Source organism: Stegostoma tigrinum, chromosome 5 (assembly GCF_030684315.1).
Source record: "Stegostoma tigrinum isolate sSteTig4 chromosome 5, sSteTig4.hap1, whole genome shotgun sequence".
NCBI lineage: Eukaryota > Metazoa > Chordata > Chondrichthyes > Orectolobiformes > Stegostomatidae > Stegostoma > Stegostoma tigrinum.
In genome coordinates this window covers 10,236,118-10,261,340 of record NC_081358.1, presented here as the reverse complement: position 1 = coordinate 10,261,340, position 25,223 = coordinate 10,236,118, and the positions used below count along the sequence as shown (strand labels likewise).

At 41.0% G+C, this 25,223-nt stretch overlaps 1 protein-coding gene across 1 annotated transcript in view; it reads left to right on the top strand.

Annotated features, from left to right (window-relative positions):
• Nucleotides 1–25,223, top strand: part of pou6f2 (POU class 6 homeobox 2) — a 506,133-nt gene that overhangs the window by 422,818 nt on the left and 58,092 nt on the right. The window contains exons 7-9 of the mRNA XM_059645822.1: nt 2,189–2,398; nt 12,603–12,765; nt 20,555–20,723. Of these exons, the coding sequence (XP_059501805.1) occupies nt 2,189–2,398; nt 12,603–12,765; nt 20,555–20,723 (542 nt within the window). The remainder of the gene's footprint in view (nt 1–2,188; nt 2,399–12,602; nt 12,766–20,554; nt 20,724–25,223) is intronic.

Sequence of the window (25,223 nt, the reverse complement as noted above, 5' to 3'; positions counted from 1 at the left end):
AAATAATGATGATGTCGCTAACGTTGATCTCACCTAGTGCATGCCCTGTGCAATGTAACTTGTATGCCTCTATCTAAGTCTTTCTGATCTGTAATTCTTGCTTACTATGATCTGCCTGTACTGCTGCTAAAAAGCTTTTCACTGTACTTTGGTACACATGACAATAAATTCATCAATCAATCTTAACCACCTGCTGCATTTGCATGCTTACTTTCAGCAGCTGGTATATGAGTACTTGCAGGTCTCGATGAAATAAAGTCATAGAGCGCGATTACAGATCCTTTGGTCCAACTCGTCCACATCGACCAGACATCCCAATCTGACCTCGTCCCATTTGCCAGCATTTGGCCCGTATCTTTTCCTATTCATATATCTGCCCAGATGCCTGTTATATGTTCTAGTTGTACCCATCTCCACTGGCAGCTCGTTCCATTATGTATGCACCTTCTGTTTGGAAACGCTGTTTCTTAGGTCATTTTAAAGCTTTTCTCCTCTCATCTTAAATCTATGCCCTTTAGTTTCGGATTCCCCATCACAGGAATAAGACTTTAGCTATTCACTCTATCCATGCCCTTGATGATTTTATAAGTTTCAATAACATGTAGATGGGTAGCAATTGTGCTTGTTTTTCATGACTCTGATCGGGTCATTTAACTGTTTCTTGGGTTGCATTCAAGCCCTGGGGACAACACTCCTCCTATTACTCACCTCCATGACTGCTTACATTCCTTTTTGGTGATAACCGCAGATTTCTTTTAAAGCTGAAGAAATGTACATTCCTTATTCTGTGACTACACAGAGCAATAATCCAAAGGAAGGATCAATATTTTGGTGTCGGGACCTTGATCTACATCCCCATCCTTCTTGAACAACTTCACTACGCATGTGTGGACTGTCACTTTAAACATAGCTGAAAAGACACACCTCCTCCCTCACCCCCATCCCAGGCCCCAAGATGACATTCCACATCAAGCAGAGGTTCACCTGCACATCTGCCAATGTGGTATACTGCATCCACTGTACCCGGTGCGGCTTCCTCTACATTGGGGAAACCAAGCGGAGGCTTGGGGACCGCTTTGCAGAACACCTCCGCTCAGTTCGCAAAAAACAACTGCACCTCCCAGTCGCAAACCATTTCCACTCCCCCTCCCATTCTCTTGATGACATGTCCATCATGGGCCTCCTGCACTGCCACAATGATGCCACCCGAAGGTTGCAGGAACAGCAACTCATATTCCGCCTGGGAACCCTGCAGCCATATGGTATCAATGTGGACTTCACCAGTTTCAAAATCTCCCCTTCCCCTACTGCATCCCTCAACCAGCCCAGTTCGTCCCCTCCCCCCACTGCACCACACAACCAGCCCAGCTCTTCCCCCCCACCCACTGCATCCCAAAACCAGTCCAACCTGTCTCTGCCTCCCTAACCGGTTCTTCCTCTCACCCATCCCTTCCTCCCACCCCAAGCCGCACCCCCCGCTACCTACTAACCTCATCCCACCTCCTTGACCTGTCCGTCTTCCCTGGACTGACCTATCCCCTCCCTACCTCCCCACCTATACTCTCTCCACCTATCTTCTTTACTCTCCATCTTCGGTCCGCCTCCCCCTCTCTCCCTATTTATTCCAGTTCCCTGCCCCCATCCCCCTCTCTGATGAAGGGTCTAGGCCCGAAACGTCAGCTTTTGTGCTCCTGGGATGCTGCTGGGCTTGCTGTGTTCGTCCAGCCTCACATTTTATTATCTTGGAATCTCCAGCATCTGCAGTTCCCATTATCTCTGAAAAGATATCATCTGGGTGTGCATCGTGCCAATTACATTGAGGAGAGGTGCCAAACCTGGTGGTCAAAATTAGTTGGTGCAAGTGAATGGAAATTATAAACTTTGACTTGTTTGACTGACCTTTATATTCCCTCCATTCACTTGCATGTAAATATAAGAGCCAATACTTCTGTTGTGACCGAGATTCTTTGTCACTTTAGGAAACATTTAATGTATAGCCCTGTGATAAAAAGTCAATATTTCGGCCAACAGGAAGGAAATCAAGAATGTTTTGTCCTGAAATAAACAGCTACTTATAAAGTCCAGTTCTGGTAATCCAGTTATTTATTTTGACAGTGAAATTTGAAGAGAAACTGAGACTGAATTTCTTGTTTTTGCTTTTTCTCATTTCTCCTTTTACTTATTACAGATAATTGGAACAATCCCACTGATGTCAAACCCAGCAGTGTCATCCAATCAAACAACTGGGGGAACTCAAGGCATCCAAGTACAACCAATCACCCCTCAGCTTCTGACGAATGCGCAAGGTCAGATCATTGCCACAGTGATTGGAAATCAGATTTTACCAGTGATCAATACACAGGGAATAACACTGTCACCGATAAAACCGGGCCAGCAGGTAACTAATTTCCTTCCTTATTACAATTTACTCACCTGCCATGACCCATGTCAAACCAGTTATATAAAAAAGGCAAAATAGTTAATCAGGTCAATATAGAAATCTTTCTCCTGTAAAATAATCTGTTGCATGAATTTATTTAATTCAACAGGGTTAGGAGACTGTTCAATGTGTAAATAGTCATTCTAATGCTCATGAAATGTCGCAGATTTCCTCTGAATAATGTATGATCAACCAGCAAGATTGGACTATTAATAAACTGAGCTCTGAAGGAATAATAAAGAGACATGATGAAAGTAAGAATAGTACAATCTTGGATTGAAGTAAGGCATCACAATGCAATAGATCTTGTTGTGATGGAACAAGCAGCAAATGAGATGCATCATGATAAATGGAATTGAAGTATTCACAGTTTTTTTTACAAAAGGCAACTTCACACTTACTCTTTAGACGGTGGCAACCTTTTGTCAAGTGTTTGTTAGTGATTTTCTATGGTTTGCACATATTTTATTGTCCTCAGAGTCCAAATTGTTGTATTGTAATATTGTCATAGAGCCTGGTGATGTTGGTACTGTGAATTTAAATGTAGTGTTTAGGTGAAGAACGATAAAAGGAAATAAAGAATAAAAACCGAAAGAACTATGGATGCTGTAAATCAGGAACGACAACAGAAGTTGCTGGAAAAGCTCAGCAGGTCTGGCAGCAATGGACCCAAAACATTAACTCTGATCTTTTTCTTCACAGATGCTGCCAGACCTGCTGAGCATTTCCAGCATCTTCTGTTTTTGTTGTTGAAGAGAAATAAAGGCCTTTGTTTCAATAAAATTAAAAATAAATATGAGATGTTTGGGTGTTTTAATATCCAGAATGATCAACATGTTATGCTGATGTCTAATCAGGTTCCTTCACAGCACAGATGTAAGACTTTGCATTAGCAGGTTGTGAAATTTCCTGCAATTGCTGGTTCCTTAAAGTGCTGTTGTCCAAAGTAAATTGTCGACTAGTCAGAGTTGTAACTCTAACAACACTGTTCTGTCCACGTGCAGCACAGATATTAAGCACACTCATGAAATGTAAGTTAGTGTATTTCCTACAAAATACATTTACTTCACAATTGTCTCGCCGTTCAGTTTTAAAGGAATTGCCCAGAATGATAAGCAGTTCAGGAACCCTGATTTATGGTATGTACAATGATTTGCATGTTAAATCTTTACTAATCCAGTAATGTGAACTAGACCACAAAGGGTGCCTACCAGGAGGATCCAATAGTTACATTGGGGATAATGTTGACTTTAGAGAATGCTGTAAAACAGGTAATATCAAAGTGGCCACCTGATAACTATCTATTGTGATTAGAATTTCATGAGTGCTGTTGGAAAGGGTTTAACCTAAGTAGATAGCAGTGTGGGATTCGGAAAATAAAATCAGCAAGGCATACCAAGATGTACAAAGTGTTGGGAGAAATGGAGAGCTGTAGAATAGAGGAAAGTAAGTTAGTAGGATAAATCAGCATAAGGGAAAAAGTAATAAAGTCTAAATCAGGATTATTGTGCATGGATGTGATTGCAAAAAGTATAGTAAATAAGATGGTTGAGTTATAGCTGCAGATTTCCGTTTGGAAATATAATAATGGGTCTATAACAGAGATGTGGCCCATGAAAGAACAGAAGTGGGAGCTATACATTCCTGGAAACAAGGTGTTCAGGAGAGATAAGGAAGGAGTGAAGAAGGAAAATTGGTGATATCAATTAGAAGAATGTTGTTTGCTAGAGAATGACAATGTCCCAAAGGGGTCAGGGAAAAAAAAATCTATTTGGTTATAGTTAAGGAATAGAAAAGGCTAATTACCTTGTTCGACATAATCAATAGGCTGTCAACCAGGGTGTGGAGGAACAAATTTGCAAGAACATGATGTAAATTTGCAACAGTTATAATGATGGGCTTCAAATATTTGAATATAGACTGGGAGCATAGTGGTGTAAAGGGCAGAGAGAGGGGCAAAAGCTCCTGGAGTTTGTTTAAGATTGTTTTTCTACAGTAGTGTTCGTCATTGAACGAAAAAGCCCATGTAGATCAAGTTTCAATACATGAACATTTAGGGGACAGTGGTCATTACACCATAAGGTTTAGGCTGATACAAAAAGGACAAAGAACAATCTCGATAAAAAGTAATGAATTTAGCAAAAGTCAACTTCCATGGAGTAAGAGATAGTAGGAACTGCAAATGCTGGAGAATCTGAAACAACAAGGCATAGAACTGGATGAATGCAGCAGGCCAAGCAGCATCAAAGGAGCAGGAAGGCTGGTGTTTTGGGCCTAGACCTAGGTTTCTGAAGAAGGGCCTAGGCCTGAAATGTCAGCCTTCCTGCTCCTCTGATGAAGCTGGGCCTGCTGTGTTTATCCAGCTCTACACCCTTGTTATCTCTCTTCCATGGAGTAAGAATGGGTTGGGTCCATATAAATTGAAGTCAAATGTTTGCAGGAGAAATGTTAGCTGGACAATGGGAGGGAGATAGTTTGGGCACAGTTGTATTCCAGTGGTAAGGTAGGTCAAACAAATCCAGAGGTTCCTGAGCAAAGCACAAGAGAGGGAAGGACCCTGTGCTTCTGAAACTATGCAAGAGAGAGCAGGCATAGCAGCTTCATAAAGAGTGGAAGAGAGCCATGAGGTCAGTAGTTTCTCAAACAATGCGAGAGAACATGGGGTAGAGCAGCTTCATTAAGAGGGGGATAGACCTGAATGAGAAGGGCAAAGACAGCTGATTTAAAAACTGGCAGAGAGCCTGCTTCACCTGTTTGTACCTATCAGAGAACCAAAGTTTAATATCACAGGAAAGCATGTAGGTGATTGTTGGGTCTTTCCTCCCTGTCTCATTTTATTGGTCAAGTGGTTTTAAATCAGTTGTTATTACAGCTGAATAGTGCAATTAGGAATACACTTTTAAAATATTTAACATCTAAATTAATGTATTAAACAGCGTAGAGATGGCTCGGTATGCCATGTGATGCAGCTGTAGTATGTGGGAGCTGTGTGCACCGTTCCAATCCAGACTGATCACTTCTGCAAGAAATGTTGTACAACTCAAAAAATAACAGTTCAGAGTTGATGACATATCAGGGAGAGGGAAAGGTACATACACGTTCTATTTCCGGAAACAATCGCACTCCATAAATTAATCGCATCAAATTTGGCCCATGATCTGTACAGGAGGGTGTGACTGTGAGTGAAGCAATTATGGGATACAGAATTCAGCTTTGGAGAAACCCAAACTAGTGCGCTTGTTCACCAGGTTTGTGATACTTGGGCCTGGACAAGGGAACAGACTACAGGAAGAATGAGGGAACTGACTACAGTAAAATGGTCCAGACTACTGTTCATTTGGGGGAAGAAAAGAGAAATAAAATGGCAGTAGAAAATAGCACAGTTTGGAAAATAGATGCTATTCGTTTAAGCAGAGGCACAGAATCCCAAAAGCTTTGTTTCCTACCTGGTGCCAAAGTTCAGGATGCCTCTTTTTGGCTGGAAAGGAACTTAGAGCAGAAGAGGAAGGATCTAATTGTCATGGTCAACTTAGGTGCCAACAACATAGTTAAAACTCACAATAAGGTTTTGCTGAGGGATTATGAGCAGTTCAGGGCTAGATTGGAAAACAGAACCAAAAACATAATAATCTCTGAATCACTACCTGAGCAAGGTGCAATTTGATTTAGGGTATCTAAGATTAGAAAGGGAAATGCAGGCTCAAGGATTGGTGTATGCGAAATGGATGGACTGGCCTGTGCTGTATGACTGTGCGGGGCATTGGCATCTGTACTGGAGAAAGAGAGTGCTGTTCTGTTGGGCCAGGCTTAATTTGAACAATGTTGGGACGAATGATCTGGCAAATCAAATAATTAGGGTTGTAGATAGGGTTTTAAAACTAATTAGTGGAGGGGAGGGTTCAATTGAAAGTAAATTTCAAAAGTTAAAAGTGAATAAGAAGGAGCAGAGGTGCAGAATAGTGAAGAGGTCAATGATACTCAAAGTGTGACGCAAAGGGATTGAGTCATACCAGATTCAATACATTAATTCCGTTTCCCTCTCCACAGATGCTGCCAGACCTGTTGATTTTTCCCTAGCATTCTCTGTGTTCGTTCCAGCTTTCCAGCATTTGCAATCTTTAGCTTTTGTTCAAGATGCAGAAGAATCTGTGTGTTCTTGTGCATGAATCACAAAAGGCTAGTATGTAAATAGAGCGAGCAATCAGGAAAAATTATTCATTGCAAAAGAATTGAACATAAAAATAGCAGTGTTATGTTTCAGTTCTATAGGGCACTAGTGAGATCACATCTGGAGTATTGTGTGCAGTACCTACTTAAAGAAGGGTGTAAATGGATTGGAAGTAGTTCAGTGAAGGTTTACTGAATTGATAAGTGGAATGGGCAGGTTATCTTATGAGGAAAGATTGGACAGGTTAGGATTGTATTTGCAGCAGTTTAGAAGTTTAACAGGTGACTTGATTGAAACATAAGAAATCTTGAATGGTCTTGACAGGATATCTGTGCAGAGGCTGTTTTCTCTTATGGGAGAATCTCGGACTAGAGGTGACTGTTTAAAAATAAGAAATTACCCATTGAAACAGAGATGGGTGCATTTATTTTCTTAAAGTGGGCCATGCGTCTTTGGAACTCTGTCTTCCTAGAAAGACATTGGAAGCAGCATCTTGAATATTTTTAAGGCAGAGGTGGATAGATTCTAGGGGTGAAAGTTTCTCAGTGGTAGGCAGGAATGGAGATTTGAGATTGCAATCAGATCAGCTATCTTGATGAAGCAGTTTTGAGCGCCTGAATGGTGCACTGCTCTTAGTCCTATATTTATATTAATGACTAGACCTTGTTGTACAGGACACAACTTCAAAATTTGCATATGATACAAAACCTCAATGTTGTGAGGATAGTGTAGAACTTTAGAGGTGCCTAGACCAGTGGGTATAATGTGATAGATGCAGAAATATATGAGGAAATATAATTTTGGTAGGAGAAAAACACAGAGACAAATAAAGGATACAAAATTAAAGGGGCTGTAATAGCCAAGGGACCTAGGTGTACATGTGCATAAATTACTGAAGTTGGCAGGAAAGGCTCAGAGTGCTGGTTGGTAATGTAGCATACAGAATGCTAGGCTTTGTTAAAAAGAGCCTAGAGTTCAAAAACATGTAAGGTATGTGAACTTACATTAGACACCCATTCAGCCTCAGCTAGAATATTGTGTCTTGTTCTGAGCAGCATACTTCAGAAAGGATGTGAGTGCATTGGAGAGGGTGCAGACAAGAAGTTGTGAGGATGATTGTGGGGATGAGGAACTCCACTTACAAAGATATAATGGAAAAGTCAGAACAACTTTTCCTTGGAGAAATGAAGCCAAGAGGAACTCCGATAATGGTTGCTTAGAAATATAAGGGGACTGGACAGATTAAATAGGGAGAATCTGTTCCTGTTTGTAAACGACCATGAATGAGATGGCACAGGTTTAAAACAATTAGCAAAAAAATGTAAAAATGGTATGAGAGAAAGCTTTTCTGTGCAGCGAGTGGTTAAATTTCTGGAATACACTGCCTTAGCGAATTATGGATGCAGTTTCTATCAAGGCATTCAGAAAGAAATTACACTGTTATTAGAAAAGGAACAATGTGCAGACTTACAGGGAGAGAGCAGGAAAACCTTGCAGAGCAAAGGCAGATACAATAGGCAAGTGTCCTCCTTATGTCAGAATACTGTGAACGAGTCTGTTATTTGTGGGTAATTTGACAAAAGTCATGAGAGATCAAGGTGGCTGATCAGGTATTGCTTATTTTACTTTATCATCCAAAGTCAAAATAACTCTTATTCATTTTAAATCCACAATCCTATTGTCACAATGTAAACTTCACAACTTTAAACTTTGTCGATTGAAAGAATCAGCAATAACTCTTTCAAGAATAAACTGTTTCTCGAGATGAAAAGGGCATGGAGGAACTGTTTAAAAGCAACATGCAAGTTAACCATGTCTGGGAAGAAGCAACATGAACAATCTGTTTCCTCAGAGAGAGGAGACAACAACTGCTTGATAATCCACTACCATGTGACAAATGGGCAATTAACTCTGCAGGCAGAACAAATATTCTGAAGTAAAGAGGTTAATTGAGGGAGAAGCTGTGTTTTAACCAGACAGCTAATCCTGAATGTAACAAGGAACAGGGGAGTCACTTCTGATAAGAAGGCAAGCTACAGACTTGAGGTCTCCAGAAATATAATCAGTATTGGAGATGAAAGAATCTGTTGAATCATCAACAATGTCACACTACAAACTTGAAAGAAGGAGAATTGTATAAGACTCCATCACCAGAAAAAGTCAATAGCAGAACTTCGGAGAACAACACTGCATAAGGATCGGACCTTGGACACTTCCAGAGATAGATACTGTTGGTGAAATTGTGGCCAGATTCCATTACTAATCAAGTAATAGCCAATTTGGGTTGTGAGGCTTAACTTGTTTGCTTGAGGGGTGTCATTTTGATTGCTACATGCAATAAAGTTTAATTCATTGTTTCAGTACTTGATTGTCTGTGAGATTTCTTGATAAGTAGCTGAATTAAAGGCAATTCGTGTTTACCGATAACACTGTCAAGTTTTAGCAACCTCAAATCCTAACTGATTTAACATTACTGAGAACTAAGAAAACTCTATTTTTAGTTGCTGCTGTCTCATTGTTGCATTTTACATGGCAAACTGAGGTAAATGCAAAATAATTATAATATGAACTTAAATGCTATAAATGTCCTTAATGCGCCATGGTATAGATGTACAAAGCTTGGATGCCATAGGCTGAAATTTAAAAGTCAGCAAATAAGAAATAAGTCCACTGGGGCTTTCAGACCAGTTGTGATTTAAGGTAGTCAGCACTTTAAGAGAGACAGACTGCCTGAGATTAAGGTTGTTTGTGATCCATGGGCTGCAATTTGGATTGTCCTGGTTTACCCACTTCGAGTGTAATTATTTTTTCAGTGTTCTGTACATTCATCAAAACTCAACGTACTGCTGCCTCGAAATGCATGTATGTTTTGTTGATTATTTAATTAGCAAGAGAATGTTTTTTTCATGAAATGAAGAAGTAGTGTAACAGCAATTCCAATTTAAGCAGACAGTAGATTTCTGACATTTTATCATGTAATTCATATTACGGAGAAACTGAATTATTCGACTGCTATTCCAGGGACACAGCATCTCTATAAGAAAAAAGAAATAAATGTGATCATTGACAACACATGGTCTCACCACTAATCACAAGTATCTATTAACTACTGTCTGCTGCAGCTCCTGTTTGATTCGTTGATCTTAAACCATGTTTATACTTACAATGCCATGACGTGGAGACAAGTGTTTAGACAAACCAAAAAGCTAACTATTTAAATATATTGTTTTTTGGAGTGTTACCTAAGATGCATGTGGAAATGAGTTGAGAAATTAGAATTGAGAATTGAGCAACTTTTACTCCACATGATGCAAACTGAACAGCAGAATAAACAAAACACAAATCCTTCAGTTCATATGTCTAGGTTCAATTTCAAATGGTAATGTAATGGCATCCTTTTCTGTCTGCTGGTTGCAGGCACATTTCAGATACTATTAGCTGTAGACTCACAGTGCAAAACTCTTAATTTCAAGCTAATTGGTGAGTTCAATCAGGGAAACCATGAGAAATAGACAACAAAACACATTAGCAACAAGAGGAAGTCTTCTGAAGTTTGGGCTGAGGCTTGTAGTTAAGGAAGTGTAGGCCAGAAATGTACCCAGAAGCAGTAGCTTCCCCACACCATACCTTGCCCTGTCACACCTCCATTTGTCCAGAGTGCACAATAATGATTTGGAGGCCACCAGATTTTCAGGTAGACCAAGAGGCCATAGAACAGAGTCCAAGGTCAGACTGCCCTAGCAAACATCAGTGAGGATGTTGGGGATGCTGGGTTCAGAAGGGCATGTGGTGGTAAATGTATGTGAGGATCAGCTTCCTTTGGGCACTGGCTGATCAAACGAGAGAGGCTTTCCAGCCTGTAAAACAGCCACAACTGAAATCTGGTATTCTTGCCACATGGTAATAACACCTATGCTCAGTTAGCCCAGGCGCAGGCAGCCACCCAACATAGATTGTTACTGCTGGTGGGTGGCCAGCAAGGAACAGTGCCCCCCTGTGCCATGGCACTTAATTTCACTGCATCTGCCAGCCCGTTCCCACTGAGGCTGTAAAATCTTACCGATTAGAGTGAGCTTTACTCCACAATAACCCCCTTAATGTCCCTAAACTGGAATGCTTGAATCTAGGAAAAAGTGGATTTTCTTGAACATGGGATATATGTCAGAGGAGAAAATCAGTGAAACTGGACAATAACATCAATAACATCAGAGTTACTGCCATCTCCTTTTCCACACCATTGACTCCATCCCCTTTCCTTGTCAACTGCTTGAGACGGAAACAGATATATGCAATCCTGGTGGTGCGTGTGATTCCATAATGAATTTCTAACCAAGTAATGGTGTCATCGCTAAGACTACTTATTTTCAAAGCTGAGATATCACCCGGTTCTACCCCTCCATCTCCTCATCTGCTGACACATATTAAGACTTTGTTAACTCCAGACTTACAAAGGTCATTCAAAACTGAGTTGCCAGGATCCTATTGAATCTAAGTCCAACTCAAGCAAAAATGGAAGTTGCTGGAAAAGCTCAGCAGGTCCAGCAGCATCGGTGGAGAGAAATCAGAGTTAACGTTTCGGGTCAAGTGGCTCCTTCTCAGAATTTAAGTCTTATTGTCACTACCTCTCTGCTCAGTGACCAACAAAACTTCTCAGTTAAGCAATACCTTAATTATAAAACTTGCATCCTTGTTTTCAAATCATTTTATGGCCTCATTCCCTCAATGTCGCTGCCTGGTCTGAGTTTTTTTTCCAGAAAAATAAAGTTGACAGTTAACAGTTCCTGCTGCATCTCGATGCCAACCATGGTGTCATAAATGAGCACCCTCTTTTCATGCTGTTTAAATTGGTGTTTTCAAGTTAATTTCTTGCATGTCAGTCCTGACGAGTGCAGATGACCATCTTAACTTTGTATCTCCTTTTGTCAATTCCTTATCTTTCATACTCCTCAGGCTCATCTGCATTCTTCAAACAAATAAATAGAGTCTCACTTCAGTGGAAGGGCACAGTGAGATGCAATCACTGAGACAGTAGACTTAACCTCATTCTGCACCGACTAATGACCACTCTTTCTGAGCCTGCTACCCAAAAACTCTCCTTGTGGAGTCCTACACCAAGACTCAGCATCCATATCTCTTTTATCCAGTTTTTGTGTCAACTTTTGAGCCACAGCATTAAGTTGGGAGTTGCAGCAGGACTGCCACCAGAGTGCCTCCATACTCCTTAAACACTGTTCCATTCAATAGAAATGAAGGCTGACGTTTGCTTGGCAGGAGAGCAGACTTCCACTCAGTAGAGAGCCAGATTCTCCCTTGATGGGATGATAGACTAACTTTCTCTCAATGGGTGGGCAAACAGACTCGATAAGGATGGGATGTCAGGGGTGGAGTGGGTTGCAGATGGAACAGTCAGGCATTGTGGTCCTTCTGTCTCTTCCGAAGCTTTTCAATTTTAGTGAGGCTGTACACCAGGAGCACTAACCTTCCAATTCCTCCCCTCATCCCAGAGTGATTTTATGGACCAAGTGGGGACAATTCAACTTTGGTGGGTCCTTTATGGATGCTAACAGATTATCCACTTGCTATACTGAGTGAACGGAAGATTACTGATCCTCTGCAGTATTTTGAACACACACCAATGTGAATTTTACAGCGAGACTACCTCGCCGATATGGATATGAATCAGCGATGGTAATTTAAATGCATGAGAATAACCTGGTCCAAACTGGAACTTTTACTTACTTATTCACGTTGTTTTGAACATGAACTTTGGAAATGTCACTAACCTTACTCTTTTAATGTTTCGTATAGGCACAGCGTTATTCCTGTTCATCCTCACCATGAATCTAACTTTTAACTATAAAGCCAAGAGAAAACCGGACCTCTGTTATAAGTGCAGACCTTGTGTAAAATGTCATCATTGACTTTTTCTTCCTGCCTAGATCTCAGTGTAATCTAACCTTTAGTGTATGTTTGTGTGTTCTGCTTCCATCACAGCAGCAGCAGCATTCGCAGGTAGGCCAGCCAGTGTCCCAGGCTAACCTTCTGCACATGGCACATGGGCAGGCCTCTCTTGCACAAAGCCCAGTGCGTCAAGCCTCTTCCTCTTCCTCTTCATCCTGTTCTTCTTCAGCTCTGAGCGTTGGACAGTTGGTCAGCAGTAAGTTGGGGCTCTGCTCTGCTCTGTTCGTTGTTCAGCAGTTCATCCTCAGACAGGCAGAATAATTTGTCTATCAAAGCTGACGCAGTCATACTCATTTATAGTTTTGCTAAAACAAAATCCACCCAAGATCAGTCCACTGCCAACAGCATCTGCGCAATTCAGGGTACGTTAGAAAACATCGCTCAGTTATCAGAATGTATATTTTGGCTGTTTGAACAGTGTGTGATCACAACATTGTTTGAAAGGAAAATTGAATAAATCTTTGAAGGGAATTTACAAATGAATATTGAGAGAAAAAGGGAAATGGGAAAAGCAGGGAAATGAAAGTAGGGCAGACATTTCCAGTTGAAGAACTAGTACTCATGCAGGGACTGTGGGCTGACAGGCTTCCTTTTGTACTGAGACCTCTGTGATTGCCCAAACTCCGTGTTTTAATGACAGCCCATAGCCACATTCTGAGTGATAAACAGTACCAGTCTCTCGCCATCATATCTTAGGAAACAGCTGTTTTAGTTGATCTTTAGCTAGTATTCTCCAATAGTATCAATGCTCTGGTAGGAATTCTACCCCAAGTGATATCAACAATAGGATCAGGGATAAACCATTCAGCCCTTTGAGCTTGCTCTGCCATTCAATTAGATCATTTTGCAAACCTATTTATCCAACTTTGTGCCTCATCTCTGAGAAACATTACCCAAAAAGAACTCTTCCACCTCAGTGACAGACAGTACTGAGCCTCTTTGCTCTGTTTTTTTTGAGAGATCCACAGTGGGAGATTAGTTATGCCTCTCCTTTGCTTGGTGCCTCCAATGTCCCCAGTTTAAATAGTAAAGGCACTTAACAATTTTGAGCCTCACCTGAAATTTGACAGAAGACAAAAGACAGAAACAGATGATAATAGAATCATAGAAATTTACAGAAAATGGAAGGAGGCCACTTAACACATCATTATCTGTGTTGGCCAACAAATTGCCATCCAGTCTAATCACTCTTCAGCTTTTGGTCACTGCCTTGTAAGTCACAGCACTTCAAATACATATCCAAATACTTTTTAATGCTTAAATGCTTTAAATTTAAATTTTTAAATTGCAATCCGACACCACCACTAAAGACATTTTTCTATCCCCACCCTTGTCAGCCTTCCAGAGAGACCACTATCTCCGTGACTCCCTTGTTCGCTCCACACTCCCCTCCGACCCCACCACACCCGGCACTTTCTCCTGCAACCACAGTAAGTGCTACACTTGCCCCCACACCTCCTCCTTCACCCCCATCCCAGGCCCCAAGATGACTTGCCACATCAAGCAGATGTTCACCAGCACATCCGCCAATGTGGTATACTGCATCCACTGTACCCATTGGGCTCCCTCTACATTGGGGAAACCAAGCGTAGTCCTGGGGACAGCTTTGCACAACACTTCGCAATAAACAAATGCACCTCCCAGTCGCGAACCATTTTAACTCCCCCACCCATTCCTTTGACGACATGTCCATCCTGGGCCTCCTGCAGTGTCATATTGATGCCACCCGAAGGTTGTAAGAACAGCAACTCCTATTCCGCTTGGGAACCCTGCAGCCCAATGGTATCAATGTGGATTTCACAAGCTTGAAAATCTCCCCTCCCCCCACTGCATCCCAAAACCAGCCCAGCTTGTCCCCGCCTCTCTAACCTGTTCTTTCTCTCACCTATCCCCTCCTCCCACCTCAAGCCACACCTCCATTTCCTACCTACTCACCTCAACCCACCCTCTTGTTCGGTCCGCCCTCCCCGGACTGACCTATCCCTTCCCTACCTCCCCACCTATACACTCCTCTTCACCTATCTTCTCCTCTATCCATCTTCGGTCCGCCTCTCCCCTCTCCCTATTTATTTCAGAATGCTCTCCCCATCCCGTTTTCTGATTAAGGGTCTAGGCCCGAAACGTCAGCTTTTGTGCTCCGAAGATGCTGCTTGACCTGCTGTGTTCATCTAGCCCCACACTATGTCATCTCGCATCCTCCAGCATCTGCAGTTCCCATTATCTCTGATCACTTTTTAAATGCTGAGAGTTTTTGACACGACTATCCTTTCAGGCAGTGAGTTTCAATTCTCCACAATGTTTTATGTAAAATAATTTCTGCTTGAATCCCCTATAAACATTCGACATCTTATTCAAAATCACCTGGTTGTGGACTCTTCGACCAAGAACTATAGGGCGTTCACTCACTTTATCCTCATAAGCTTATGTTACTAACTAATTTTAAACTTCAAGTAGATCTCCCCTTAGCTCCCTTCATTCCAACGAAAAAGGACCTCAGCCTGTTTAATGTTTCTTCACCAATATTCACCTGTTCAGGCAAAATCTTGGTAAATGTTCTCTGTATCCCTTCTAGTATAGTCACAACTTTCCCATTGTGCAGTGACCAGAATTGCACATAATATTCCGCCTCCTTTTTAATCAGTGCTTCGTACAATTCCACAATAACCTTCCTACTCTTATTTTCTAAGTCAGGCTAATGAAGGCAAGTATCCTGTATACTTTCTTGACTACCTTATCTGCATTTCAGCCACATTCACTAATCTTTAGACATGGTCTCAATGCAGGGTCTGTACTTTACTCAGCATCCGAAAATTTATTCGGCAGTGCTTTACAATGTTAGCTTTCCCCAAATGCATTACCCCACAGTTTTCCAGCTTGAACTCCATCTGCTGTTGTTCTGCCAACCTGATAATCCATTGATATTTTCCCACAACCTAAAGTTCTCTTTTTCATTATCAACTACACCGCCTATTTCTGTATCATCTGCAAACTTCTTAATCGTACTGCTATATCCATGTCGACATCATTAGAATACATCATAAAAAGCCATGACTTTCACAGAACCCCACTGAAACCAGCTTTCCAGGCATCTGTTATCTTTTGATTCCTCCCAGTTTTAGGTCAACCTTACCATTTTTGAAAGGATCCTTATGACTTTTAACTTTGACCAGTCTGGTATGTGGGGATCTTAACAAAAGCCTTGTTAAGATCTATAGCATATCCACAATGTCCAGCTCTCTATGTTACATCCTCAAAAATCTTTCCTTAACAAATCCATGTGGACAGTCCTTGATTAATCGGTTACTTTCTAAATTAAGTTTTTTATCCTGTATGTCAACATTTTATTAATAATATATCCTTCATCGAAGTCAGGGTACTGACATATCATTACCTGATCTATTCCTTTCTCCATTTTTAAAGAATTGTCCTTTTTGGTCCTTCAAGCTTGCATTGCAATTCAGTAAGTTCATGGCTGATTTGTTGTGTTCTGGATTTCACATCCCATCAACCAAGGGAGTCTTTGATTTTCTTGCCGAACGAGAATTTATCTGCCTTCGCCTTAAAATGTTCAATGACCCTGGCGTCACTATATTCTGAGGCAGAGAGTTCCACAATCCTCTCAGAGGCAATATTTCTCCTCATCCCTGTTTAAAAAGGGCACTCCCTAATTGTAAGACAGTGTGCCTCAGTTCTAGACTCCCCCAGAGGAGGAAGCCTTCTTCCTGTGTCCACCTCATTAAGAACATCCAGGATCCTATAAACTTCAATCAAATCACTCCTTACTTTACTGAACTCCAGTGAAAATAAGTCCAGCCAGTCCAACTTCTCCTCATAAGATGACTGGCTCATTTTGGGAATCAAAGTAGTAAACCTCCTCTGAACTATCTCCAACATATTTACTTAGTTTCTTAAATAAAAAGACCAAAGCTGCACAAAATATTCAAAATGTGGTCTCACTAATACCCTGTGTAACTGAAACATCACCACCTTACTTTTAGGTTCAATTCCTCTTCTAATGAAGAATATCATTCTATTAGCCTTAATTCAAAATTTTGCATTTATTCTTCATTTGAATAACGCTGCATTTGTTTTAATTCTTCCTGTCAAAGTGAACAATTTCACATTTTCCCACAATTTATACTCTATTTGACAGATGCTGCCCCCTCACCTTACTTATTTATATTCGCCTGAGCTATTGTTGTGCCATCTTCATTGCATACTTTCCTACTTATCTTTGTGTTGGCTGCAAACTTAGCCACCATACCTTCACTTCTTTCATCTAAGTCATTGATGTAAATTGTAAAAAGGTGAGGACACACCCTTGTTGTATCTGTGGGTGACCTTGCCAATTCGAAGAAAAACAATTTGGGCACATACTCTGCTTTTTGCCAGTCAGCCAATGTTCTGTCCATGCTTGTATGTTACCCACTTCACCATCAGCTCCTGCACTGAGTAATAATCTTTTATGTGGCATCTTGTCAAATGCTTTCTGGAAATCCAAGTACGGCACATCAATGGGCTCCCTTTATCCACGGCACATATTACTTTTCTAAAAAATCAGCATAATTTTCAAACCTCCCCTTTCATAAAACCACACTTATTCTTCCAAGTACCTTGAGATTTTTAAGGGTTCAACTATAACCTTATCAATGATCAATTCTAACACATCCCATATGACAGATCTCAAACTAACTAACCTAAAATTTCCTGTTTTCTAATTCTCTCCCTTCTTGAATGGAGGAATTATATTTGCTACTCTCCAGTCTGATGGAACCTTACTAGAATCTAACAGATTTGGAAAATTGCTGTTAATCTGGCATTTTTTTATTTTTACAACCTCAATATTATCTACATCTAATGCTCTGAGAACATAGGTTCAAATCCCACCATGACAACTGGTGGAATTTAAATTCAGTGAATAAATCTGGAGATGAAAGCTTGTCTCAGTAATTGTGACCATGAAATTATCGTCAGTTGTCTTAAGAAAACACGCATCGTGTTTCGTGCTCATGTGGAAGGAAAATCTGCCATGCTTACCTGGTCTGGCCTACATGTAATTTCAAACACACAGTGGGTTGACTCTTACCTGCCCACGTAAGTTATTCAGTTCAAGGTCAATTAAGGACAGGCAACAAATTCTGGCTGAGATGACAGTACTAACAACCCATTCCAAAAAATGCATGAATACATTTTGAAATTTAAATGAGTCAGTTTGAAGCATCTTAACCCACCTCATACTCCAGTCACCCTGGTTTCACTACAATGCTTGATGACAGCGTATGAGCCATTGTTATCTAAATGAGCTTCAAAGTTGTAGTTTTCATGCCATCAACACTTCCAAGCGTACAGATTGATATAAAAAGATGCATGATGTCAAGCATTGATGGAAGTATGTTGCATTGAATAGGGCCATGCTTTTGATGGGTGGGTTTCTGAGCATTTCCAAATGCCACAGTTACCCTTTTACGGTAGGTCATATCCATGCTTTTGTTATCCACAGGGTGCATGTTTTCCTGATCAGCCTCCAATTTTCACCTTCTGTTAGCTGAAAGTCTTCCAAAACTCCATTACTTGTATTCTGTCATGTCCCTTGTGTCATTCATGCTTCACCCCTGTGCTCACTGAACTACCTTGTCTCTCAGTTCACTGTTGTCTTAATTTGAAAATTATGATTTTTACTTTCAAACCTCTCCCCTCCCCAAAGTCTCCTGCAGCTATAGAACCTTCCAGAATTTCTGTCGGCTGAAATTTGCCCATTTTGTTGGGTCCGGAGTTGGCCCATTCAGATCAAGATGGTCAAGAAGTAAACTTGCTGTGTCCACCTCATCAGATGTGGTATTAGCGGCTGTGCCTCAAAGGGGGGGCGATGGCCTAGCGTTATTATTGCTGGGCTGTTAATCCAGAGACCCAGATAACATTCTGGGGACCCGGGTTCGAATCCCACTACGGCAGATGGTGGAATTTCAATTCAATAAATATCTGGAACTGAGAAACTAATGATGACTATGAATCGATCATTGGGGGGAAAAATGCATCTGGTCTCACTAATGTTCTTTAGGGAAGGAAACTGCCATCCTTACTTGGTCTGGCCTGCATGTGACTCCAGACCCATAACAATGTGGTTGACTCTTAACTGCCCTTTGGGCACATAGGGATGGGCAATAACTGCTGCCTGGCCAGCGACACCCTCATCCCATGAATGAATAAAGGGGGGAGAAAAAAAGCCTATTATCTGAGTACAATGATGGGGTGAGGGAGGATGGAAGAAGTAGTGCTTTCAGGCCAAGTGATACAACCAGCCTGTTTTCCTTGAAGGGAGGCTGCAGAACAATATTCTGAGTTCTTGAACAGCAGGGTTCATAGTGATAGATGTGACACTGGAATCTTGAATGGTTTGGATGGGCAGATGTTGCTATGGTCCCACGGAGATGAGGGGGCCTTCAAGTAGCACCCTGATAAAAAAAATTAAGAGCAGGCAGCCAGGAAGGTCACCTTCTAGACCATGGACCCAAGAACCCGATATGACAAGGTGTAGAGCTGGAGGAACCAAGCAGCATCAGAGGAGCAGGAAAGCTGACATTTCTGGTCTTGACCCAAGAACCCGGCAGCAGCACCACACACAGTGTGGTCAATACCAGTGAATGCAACTTCACATGACTTATCCCACCCTCCACAATGCCAACTTCTCACACTGCTCAATAAACCATACCAATGATGTGGCCTCACCACAATAGGGACTAATATTCAGTATCATCTACTTTTTGATCATGATTTAATCTATAAGTATCTTGTGGAGTACTGTGCCCAGGTACATTCAATGTCTTGCATTTAACTGATTGAACATTTTCCCAGTTATTTTGTCTGCAATTTCCCACATGTGGTTTGACCTGAAAACTTTTGGCCATACTCAAGTGAATGACTTTACTCCAACGTACAACACAATCAAATGAATGGAAAACAAAATACTGTAGATGCTGAAAACCTGACTCAGAAAAAAAAGCAGAGGATAGGGGAAGTCAGAAGATCAGGAAACACGTGTTGAGCAAAATGTTGAATCTACGAGAAAGGTCAATTAACTTGTTTCCCATCAGCTGACGCATCTGACCTGCAGAGTTTCTGTTCGTGTCTTTCTGTTGCTCAGCTGTTTTCAAGGTTTCTTCCTTTCTGATGTTACAATCATTTATTCAAATGTTCTTTGTCTCTGCTGTAAGCTGTAGCATTCTGTTTGCCCAAAATCTGTTTTCACCATCCTCTTTCTTCTTTGTTACTGATTCTTTGCCTCTTTTCTAATTGTCCCAATTTTGCCACATTCTGCTCCCTGGTCACTTGCACACGTTACTCACAGTCATTTAAGTACCAGTTTTCTCACAAAAGAACTATACCATTGTCCTAGGGTGCTTGAATCCTCTGAGGTGCTACAATGCTATCACTCCTCACGTAATAAAGCTCATTCCTGATCAGTCAACATCTCCACTAGCCCCTAACTACACAACGCATAGTTTAGTCAGTGCTTATTTCACTGTGCTCCCTTTCAAATTATAGTGAATGATCAAAGCAATACTGGGCAGTAAGTATATGCGCTTGTAGCTTAATCCACATATAGGCTCACTGGCTGTTTTTACAGGTGTGTGCGTGTGTGTGCGCGCGCGCGCACCCTTGTAGTAATTTGTGTGGTCATTTGTTTGCGCACGTTTCTGTGTAAGTGTGTGTATATTTGTTTACACATATATATTTGTTTGTGTCAGTGTGCGTGTGTGCTGCCTTTTCTTTCAACTGTTCCCTGCAAGCAATGAAGATAAAGAACATAGGGTGGGATGTAAAGTGATCAGAGTTACGTGGGCCCCTCTGTATTTCCGCATGTTAGTGTGTACATTTCGATCTGTGTTCATGCATGCATACCTGTGCTTTTGTATGTCTGCATGTGTGTCTCTGTATATCCACGCCACTTTAAATAGTGACAAACCCTGTTATTTTGCTTACTGTAGATCCACAAACAGCAACCTGTGAGGTCGATGGGGTGAACCTGGAAGAAATCCGTGAGTTTGCAAAAGCATTTAAAATCCGGCGTCTGTCTCTTGGTCTGACACAAACACAGGTTGGACAGGCCTTAAGTGCCACTGAGGGACCAGCGTACAGCCAGTCTGCAATCTGCAGGTAGCTAAGTACTTTGTGACTTTTGGAATGTGACCAGTATGCTTGGTGAGTGTGTCCAGTCATGTTTAACTGCATATTCTCTTACTTCTACTGTGAGCAATGAGAAAACATCAAATGAAAAGGTACACTCTGATTATATGTCCCTTTTAAAAATCTGAACATCTTTTTATCTGTTTATTGAATCGACTAAAGGCTTAACAAGGTCAACTCTGAATTTAAAGCGAATGATCTAGAAAAAAGATTGCAACACAATTTGGCCAAATAAGTCCGTCAGCCTTATTGTTGCAGAGTCATAGAGATGTACAGCATGGAAACAGACCCTCCAGTCCAACTCGTCTATGCCGACCAGATATACTGAATTAACCTAGCCCCACTTGCCAGAATTTGGGCCATTTCATTCTAAACCTTTCCTATTCATGTACACTCCCAAATGACTTTTAAATGTTGTTATTGTACCAGCTTCTCCGCTTCCCCTGGCAGCTCATCCCATACATGCACCACCCTTTGCATGAAAAAGTTGCCCGTGAGGTTCTTTTTAATTCTCACCTTAAACCTACGCCCTATACTTTTAGACTCCCCTACACTGGGGAAAAAGCCCTTGGTTACTCACCCTATCCAGACACTTCATGATTTTAGTAACCACTGTAAGGTTACCCCTCAGGCTCCAAGGCTCCAGGGAAAATAGCCCCAGCCTATTAAGCCTCTCCCTGTAGCTCAGACCTTCCAACCCATGCAACATACGTGTAAATCTTGTCTGAACCCTTCCAAGTTTAACGTCTTTCCAATAGCAGAGAGACAAGAACTGAACACAGTTCTCCAGATATGATCGAACTAATGTCTTCTATGGCTGCAATATGACATCCCAACTCCGAACTCAATGCACTGACAAATAAAGGCAAGCATGCCAAATGTCTTCTTCATCAGCTTGTCAGCCTGTAACCCCACCTTAGCAAGGTCTCTTTCCTCAGCAACACTCTCAGGGGACGCTACTATTAAGTATGTAAGCCCTGCCCTGGTTTGCCTTTCCAAAATGCAAGGCCTCACATTTATCTAAATTAAACTCCATGTGCCACTGCTTGGCCCAATGACCCATCTAATCAAGGCCCTGCTGTACTCAAAGATAGTCTTCTTCACTGTCGACTATTCCATCAATTTTTGTGTCACCGGCAAACTTACGAATCGTACCTCTTACATTTACATCCAAATAATTTATATGAATGATATAAATGACAGTTATAGAACAAAAAAGACAGCTGGTGTCATTCAGAGGCTCAGAGGTAACTTGCCAATAATAGAGAAGGTGAAAGGGCAGAGGAAATTCAGAGTTGGGTGGGTAAGTGGTGACTAATAGTAGCCCAGAGTTTGAATGTGGAGCCAGGATGTGCATTCTGCTCTTCCTGCGCCACAATAAGGTAAGATTTTTCTTTTAGTACTTGAACTTAGGTTGTGTGATCCTTGGTTATCCTCAGCTGGTCAAAATATCAATCAAAAATTTACAAAACTGACAAAAACTTGTGAGTCATCCTCAGTGTGCAGAATTTCAAGAGGAGGTGAATGCTTTGACACCGACATAAAAAGTCCAAGATGTTTCCTTTTTCCAGTTTCTAGCTGGAGAAAGAAAAATCACTGTAAGTGTTGAGATTGTTGATTGCCCTGGCTGATTGGAATGCGTATAACGAAAGAAAATGTCAAATTCCCTCATGTTTACAGGAAGAGAGATGGAGAACCATGATTCAAATGAATTAAATGAGTGAAGAGGTTTAAATTCCATACATAACCACAACACAATCAAATCTTCTCAAACTTTTATATCCATCTATTGATCCCTGCACCTGAGCATATCATTGGCCTCCTCTCCTTGTACCCATTAATGCATCTTCACCATAATTAATCTGGTTCAGGATAGTATAAGGTCATGCTCAGAATTTTAGGTGTAGCAAGATACAAAGTTCGATTCTTGCTGTTTAATTTTTAAGGTGTCCTCAATAGGCTGGGACTCAACTCAATGGAATTTAGAAGAAAGAGAGATGATCTAGTTGTACCTATAGGATTCTTAAGAAGCTTGACAGTGTAAATGATGAGATGATTTTCCCTTTGTGGGAGAGTCTAGGACCGGAGGGTATGTCTCAGAGTTAAAGGGCACCAATTTAATACTGAGATGAGCAATTTTTTTTTCAGTGGCTTGTGAGCTTTGGAACTCTTTGCAACAGTGAGAAGTGGCAGCAGAGTCCTTGTGAATACTTAAGGTGGAGATAGATAGGTTCTCAGTCAGTAGAAGAATCGAAAGTTTTGGGGAATGAGCTGGAAAGTGGACATGAGGAATGTCAAATCAGACATCATCCTGTTGAATGGTGGAGCAAGCTCAAAGGGCCTACTCTTGTTCCTATTTTTTATGGTCATATGGCCTCAAAGGGAGATGAATTTCCTCCCTGTTTCTATGGATATGTTTTCTGGTATTGTGGTATATCGAGATTTATGTAAATTGTGATGTAGTAATTGATCATGTGCCTGTGACAGCAGTAAGGCAGAAGAGACCCAAACTTGAATGAGCATTTAAAAAGGCAGCTCTTAGGTATGACACCACAGAATTGTTTTTGATTGCATAATATGTACAGATATAATTAAGCAAGTATTAGGAGTGTTAGGGTACTTCAGGAGTTGAGGAATCTTACTTAGAGATAAAGAACAATCAGCCTCAGGGCAGTATATGTACAGACACCCGAAGCTCAGATATCTGGAACCTGGTACCTCAATATTCAGGTTGCAGTGTTGACTTTTGAAGTACAAGGTAAAACATATTATCAAAAACAACCTCCAAACCCAGAAGTTACAATAGAGTCTGATGGATACACTTGAAATGGGAAGACTGAAGGCAGGCCAAAACGTCAGAAGGCTTTGAGGATGTCACTGCTGGAAAAAATAAGAGACTCCAAAGTAGAGAAAAGAAGACTTTGAAACCTTGAAATTAACCACAGTATTCTGGAAGTACGAGCAGAGAATTGGAACAGTTCAACAGTAGGAAGGAAAAACCTAAGTACTAATGTGGGTCAGTCAGCTAAGATAGTCCATAAGAATAGTAGCTCCAGTAGTGATCTTGCCATTAGCTCAACTACTTCACAATATGGAAGGCTTACAATGAGGCCAGAAGTGGGAACTCTAGGAATGGCTGTTTCAGCATAATAGAACAGCTTCAGGTTTACATGTAAAGGAGTAACACCATCATGTCAGCACATTTTTGTATGCTGTAGGTCCAACAGCTGATGGTCTGGCAAGAAAAAGTGGAGGAAAAATGTACTGTGAAGTGTGATGAATTGAGTAAAGCATTCAATGCATACTTTACCCCCACAGGAAATTCAATAATAAGTACAGTTAAGATTTAATTGGTTATTCCAGCATTTGGAAGAGTCGACAGAAGCCTTCTTAGTAGATTTGTGTTGTCGAGCAGGATGTTGAGGACATGGAGCTTTGATGGAAGAATTAATAGAGATTGGATCATAATCAGTGCTGATAAATTATCAGAATTTTTTCAATCCAAGGATGATTTAATATTGGAACAGGCAATTTAATTAATGAATGGAGCAAAAAAGAAAGACGTTATTTTTGTCAAAGCAGTAGCGTCTTATTCTACAGCAGTAAGAATAATTTACCAGCAACTGAGAGAAAACTTAGACAAATTTGTGCAGCCCAAAAATTGACAAGGAATGCACAAAATTCAGATAACTCTGTTGCAAGGGTGGTCGAAATATAACCCAGCAGAGCAATTGGGTATCACAAACAAAAACAACACTTGACAATGCTGTAAGATTTTTTCTTGGACAGCCGTAGAATGGTTATACCAAAGTCCGTGGGAAGATAAACCCTTCCAGAAATTCCATGGGGATGTCTAGGTATCATGAAATGCAGAACAAGAGCTCAAAATCAGTGTGGCATCCAGACATTTTCAAAGACATATGTGATGATATTTTGTCAGATTTCCAGAAAGGTGGTTGGAAAGGCTAGAGATGTATTGGTTCCATTCAGGAGTGAAAATGTGTTAGTTCCAATCAACTATTATTCAAGATGGATTAAAGTGGCAATAATTTGTTCAACCCCAGTAAATTCAGTGATCAGAGCACAGAAAATTTTCTTTGCAGAACCGATTTTCTTGTCAAAATTTGAGGTGGACAAAGGACGTCAGTTTGTGAAAGAGCATTTCAGGAAGCTCACTTTGGAAGAGGGCGTCAACTGAGTAACAAGTTGTCCCATTCTTCAGTTAAACAGAGAGGTTGAAAAAGTGATCAAGACTGTAAAGTCATCGCTGTGCATGAGAACGCAAACAGGAAATAGCTCTTAGTAACAGAGCAATGCCATTGTATAATGGTGACTCATCAGCAGAATTGATTGTTAGTGGGGAGTAGATAGAAAGCAGATGTACCAGTACTAGAAAACAATCTGACACCAAACCTAAGCTCTCAAGACCGCAGAAGCTCAAGCAGCTAGAGAAAAGCCCACAGAAAAATA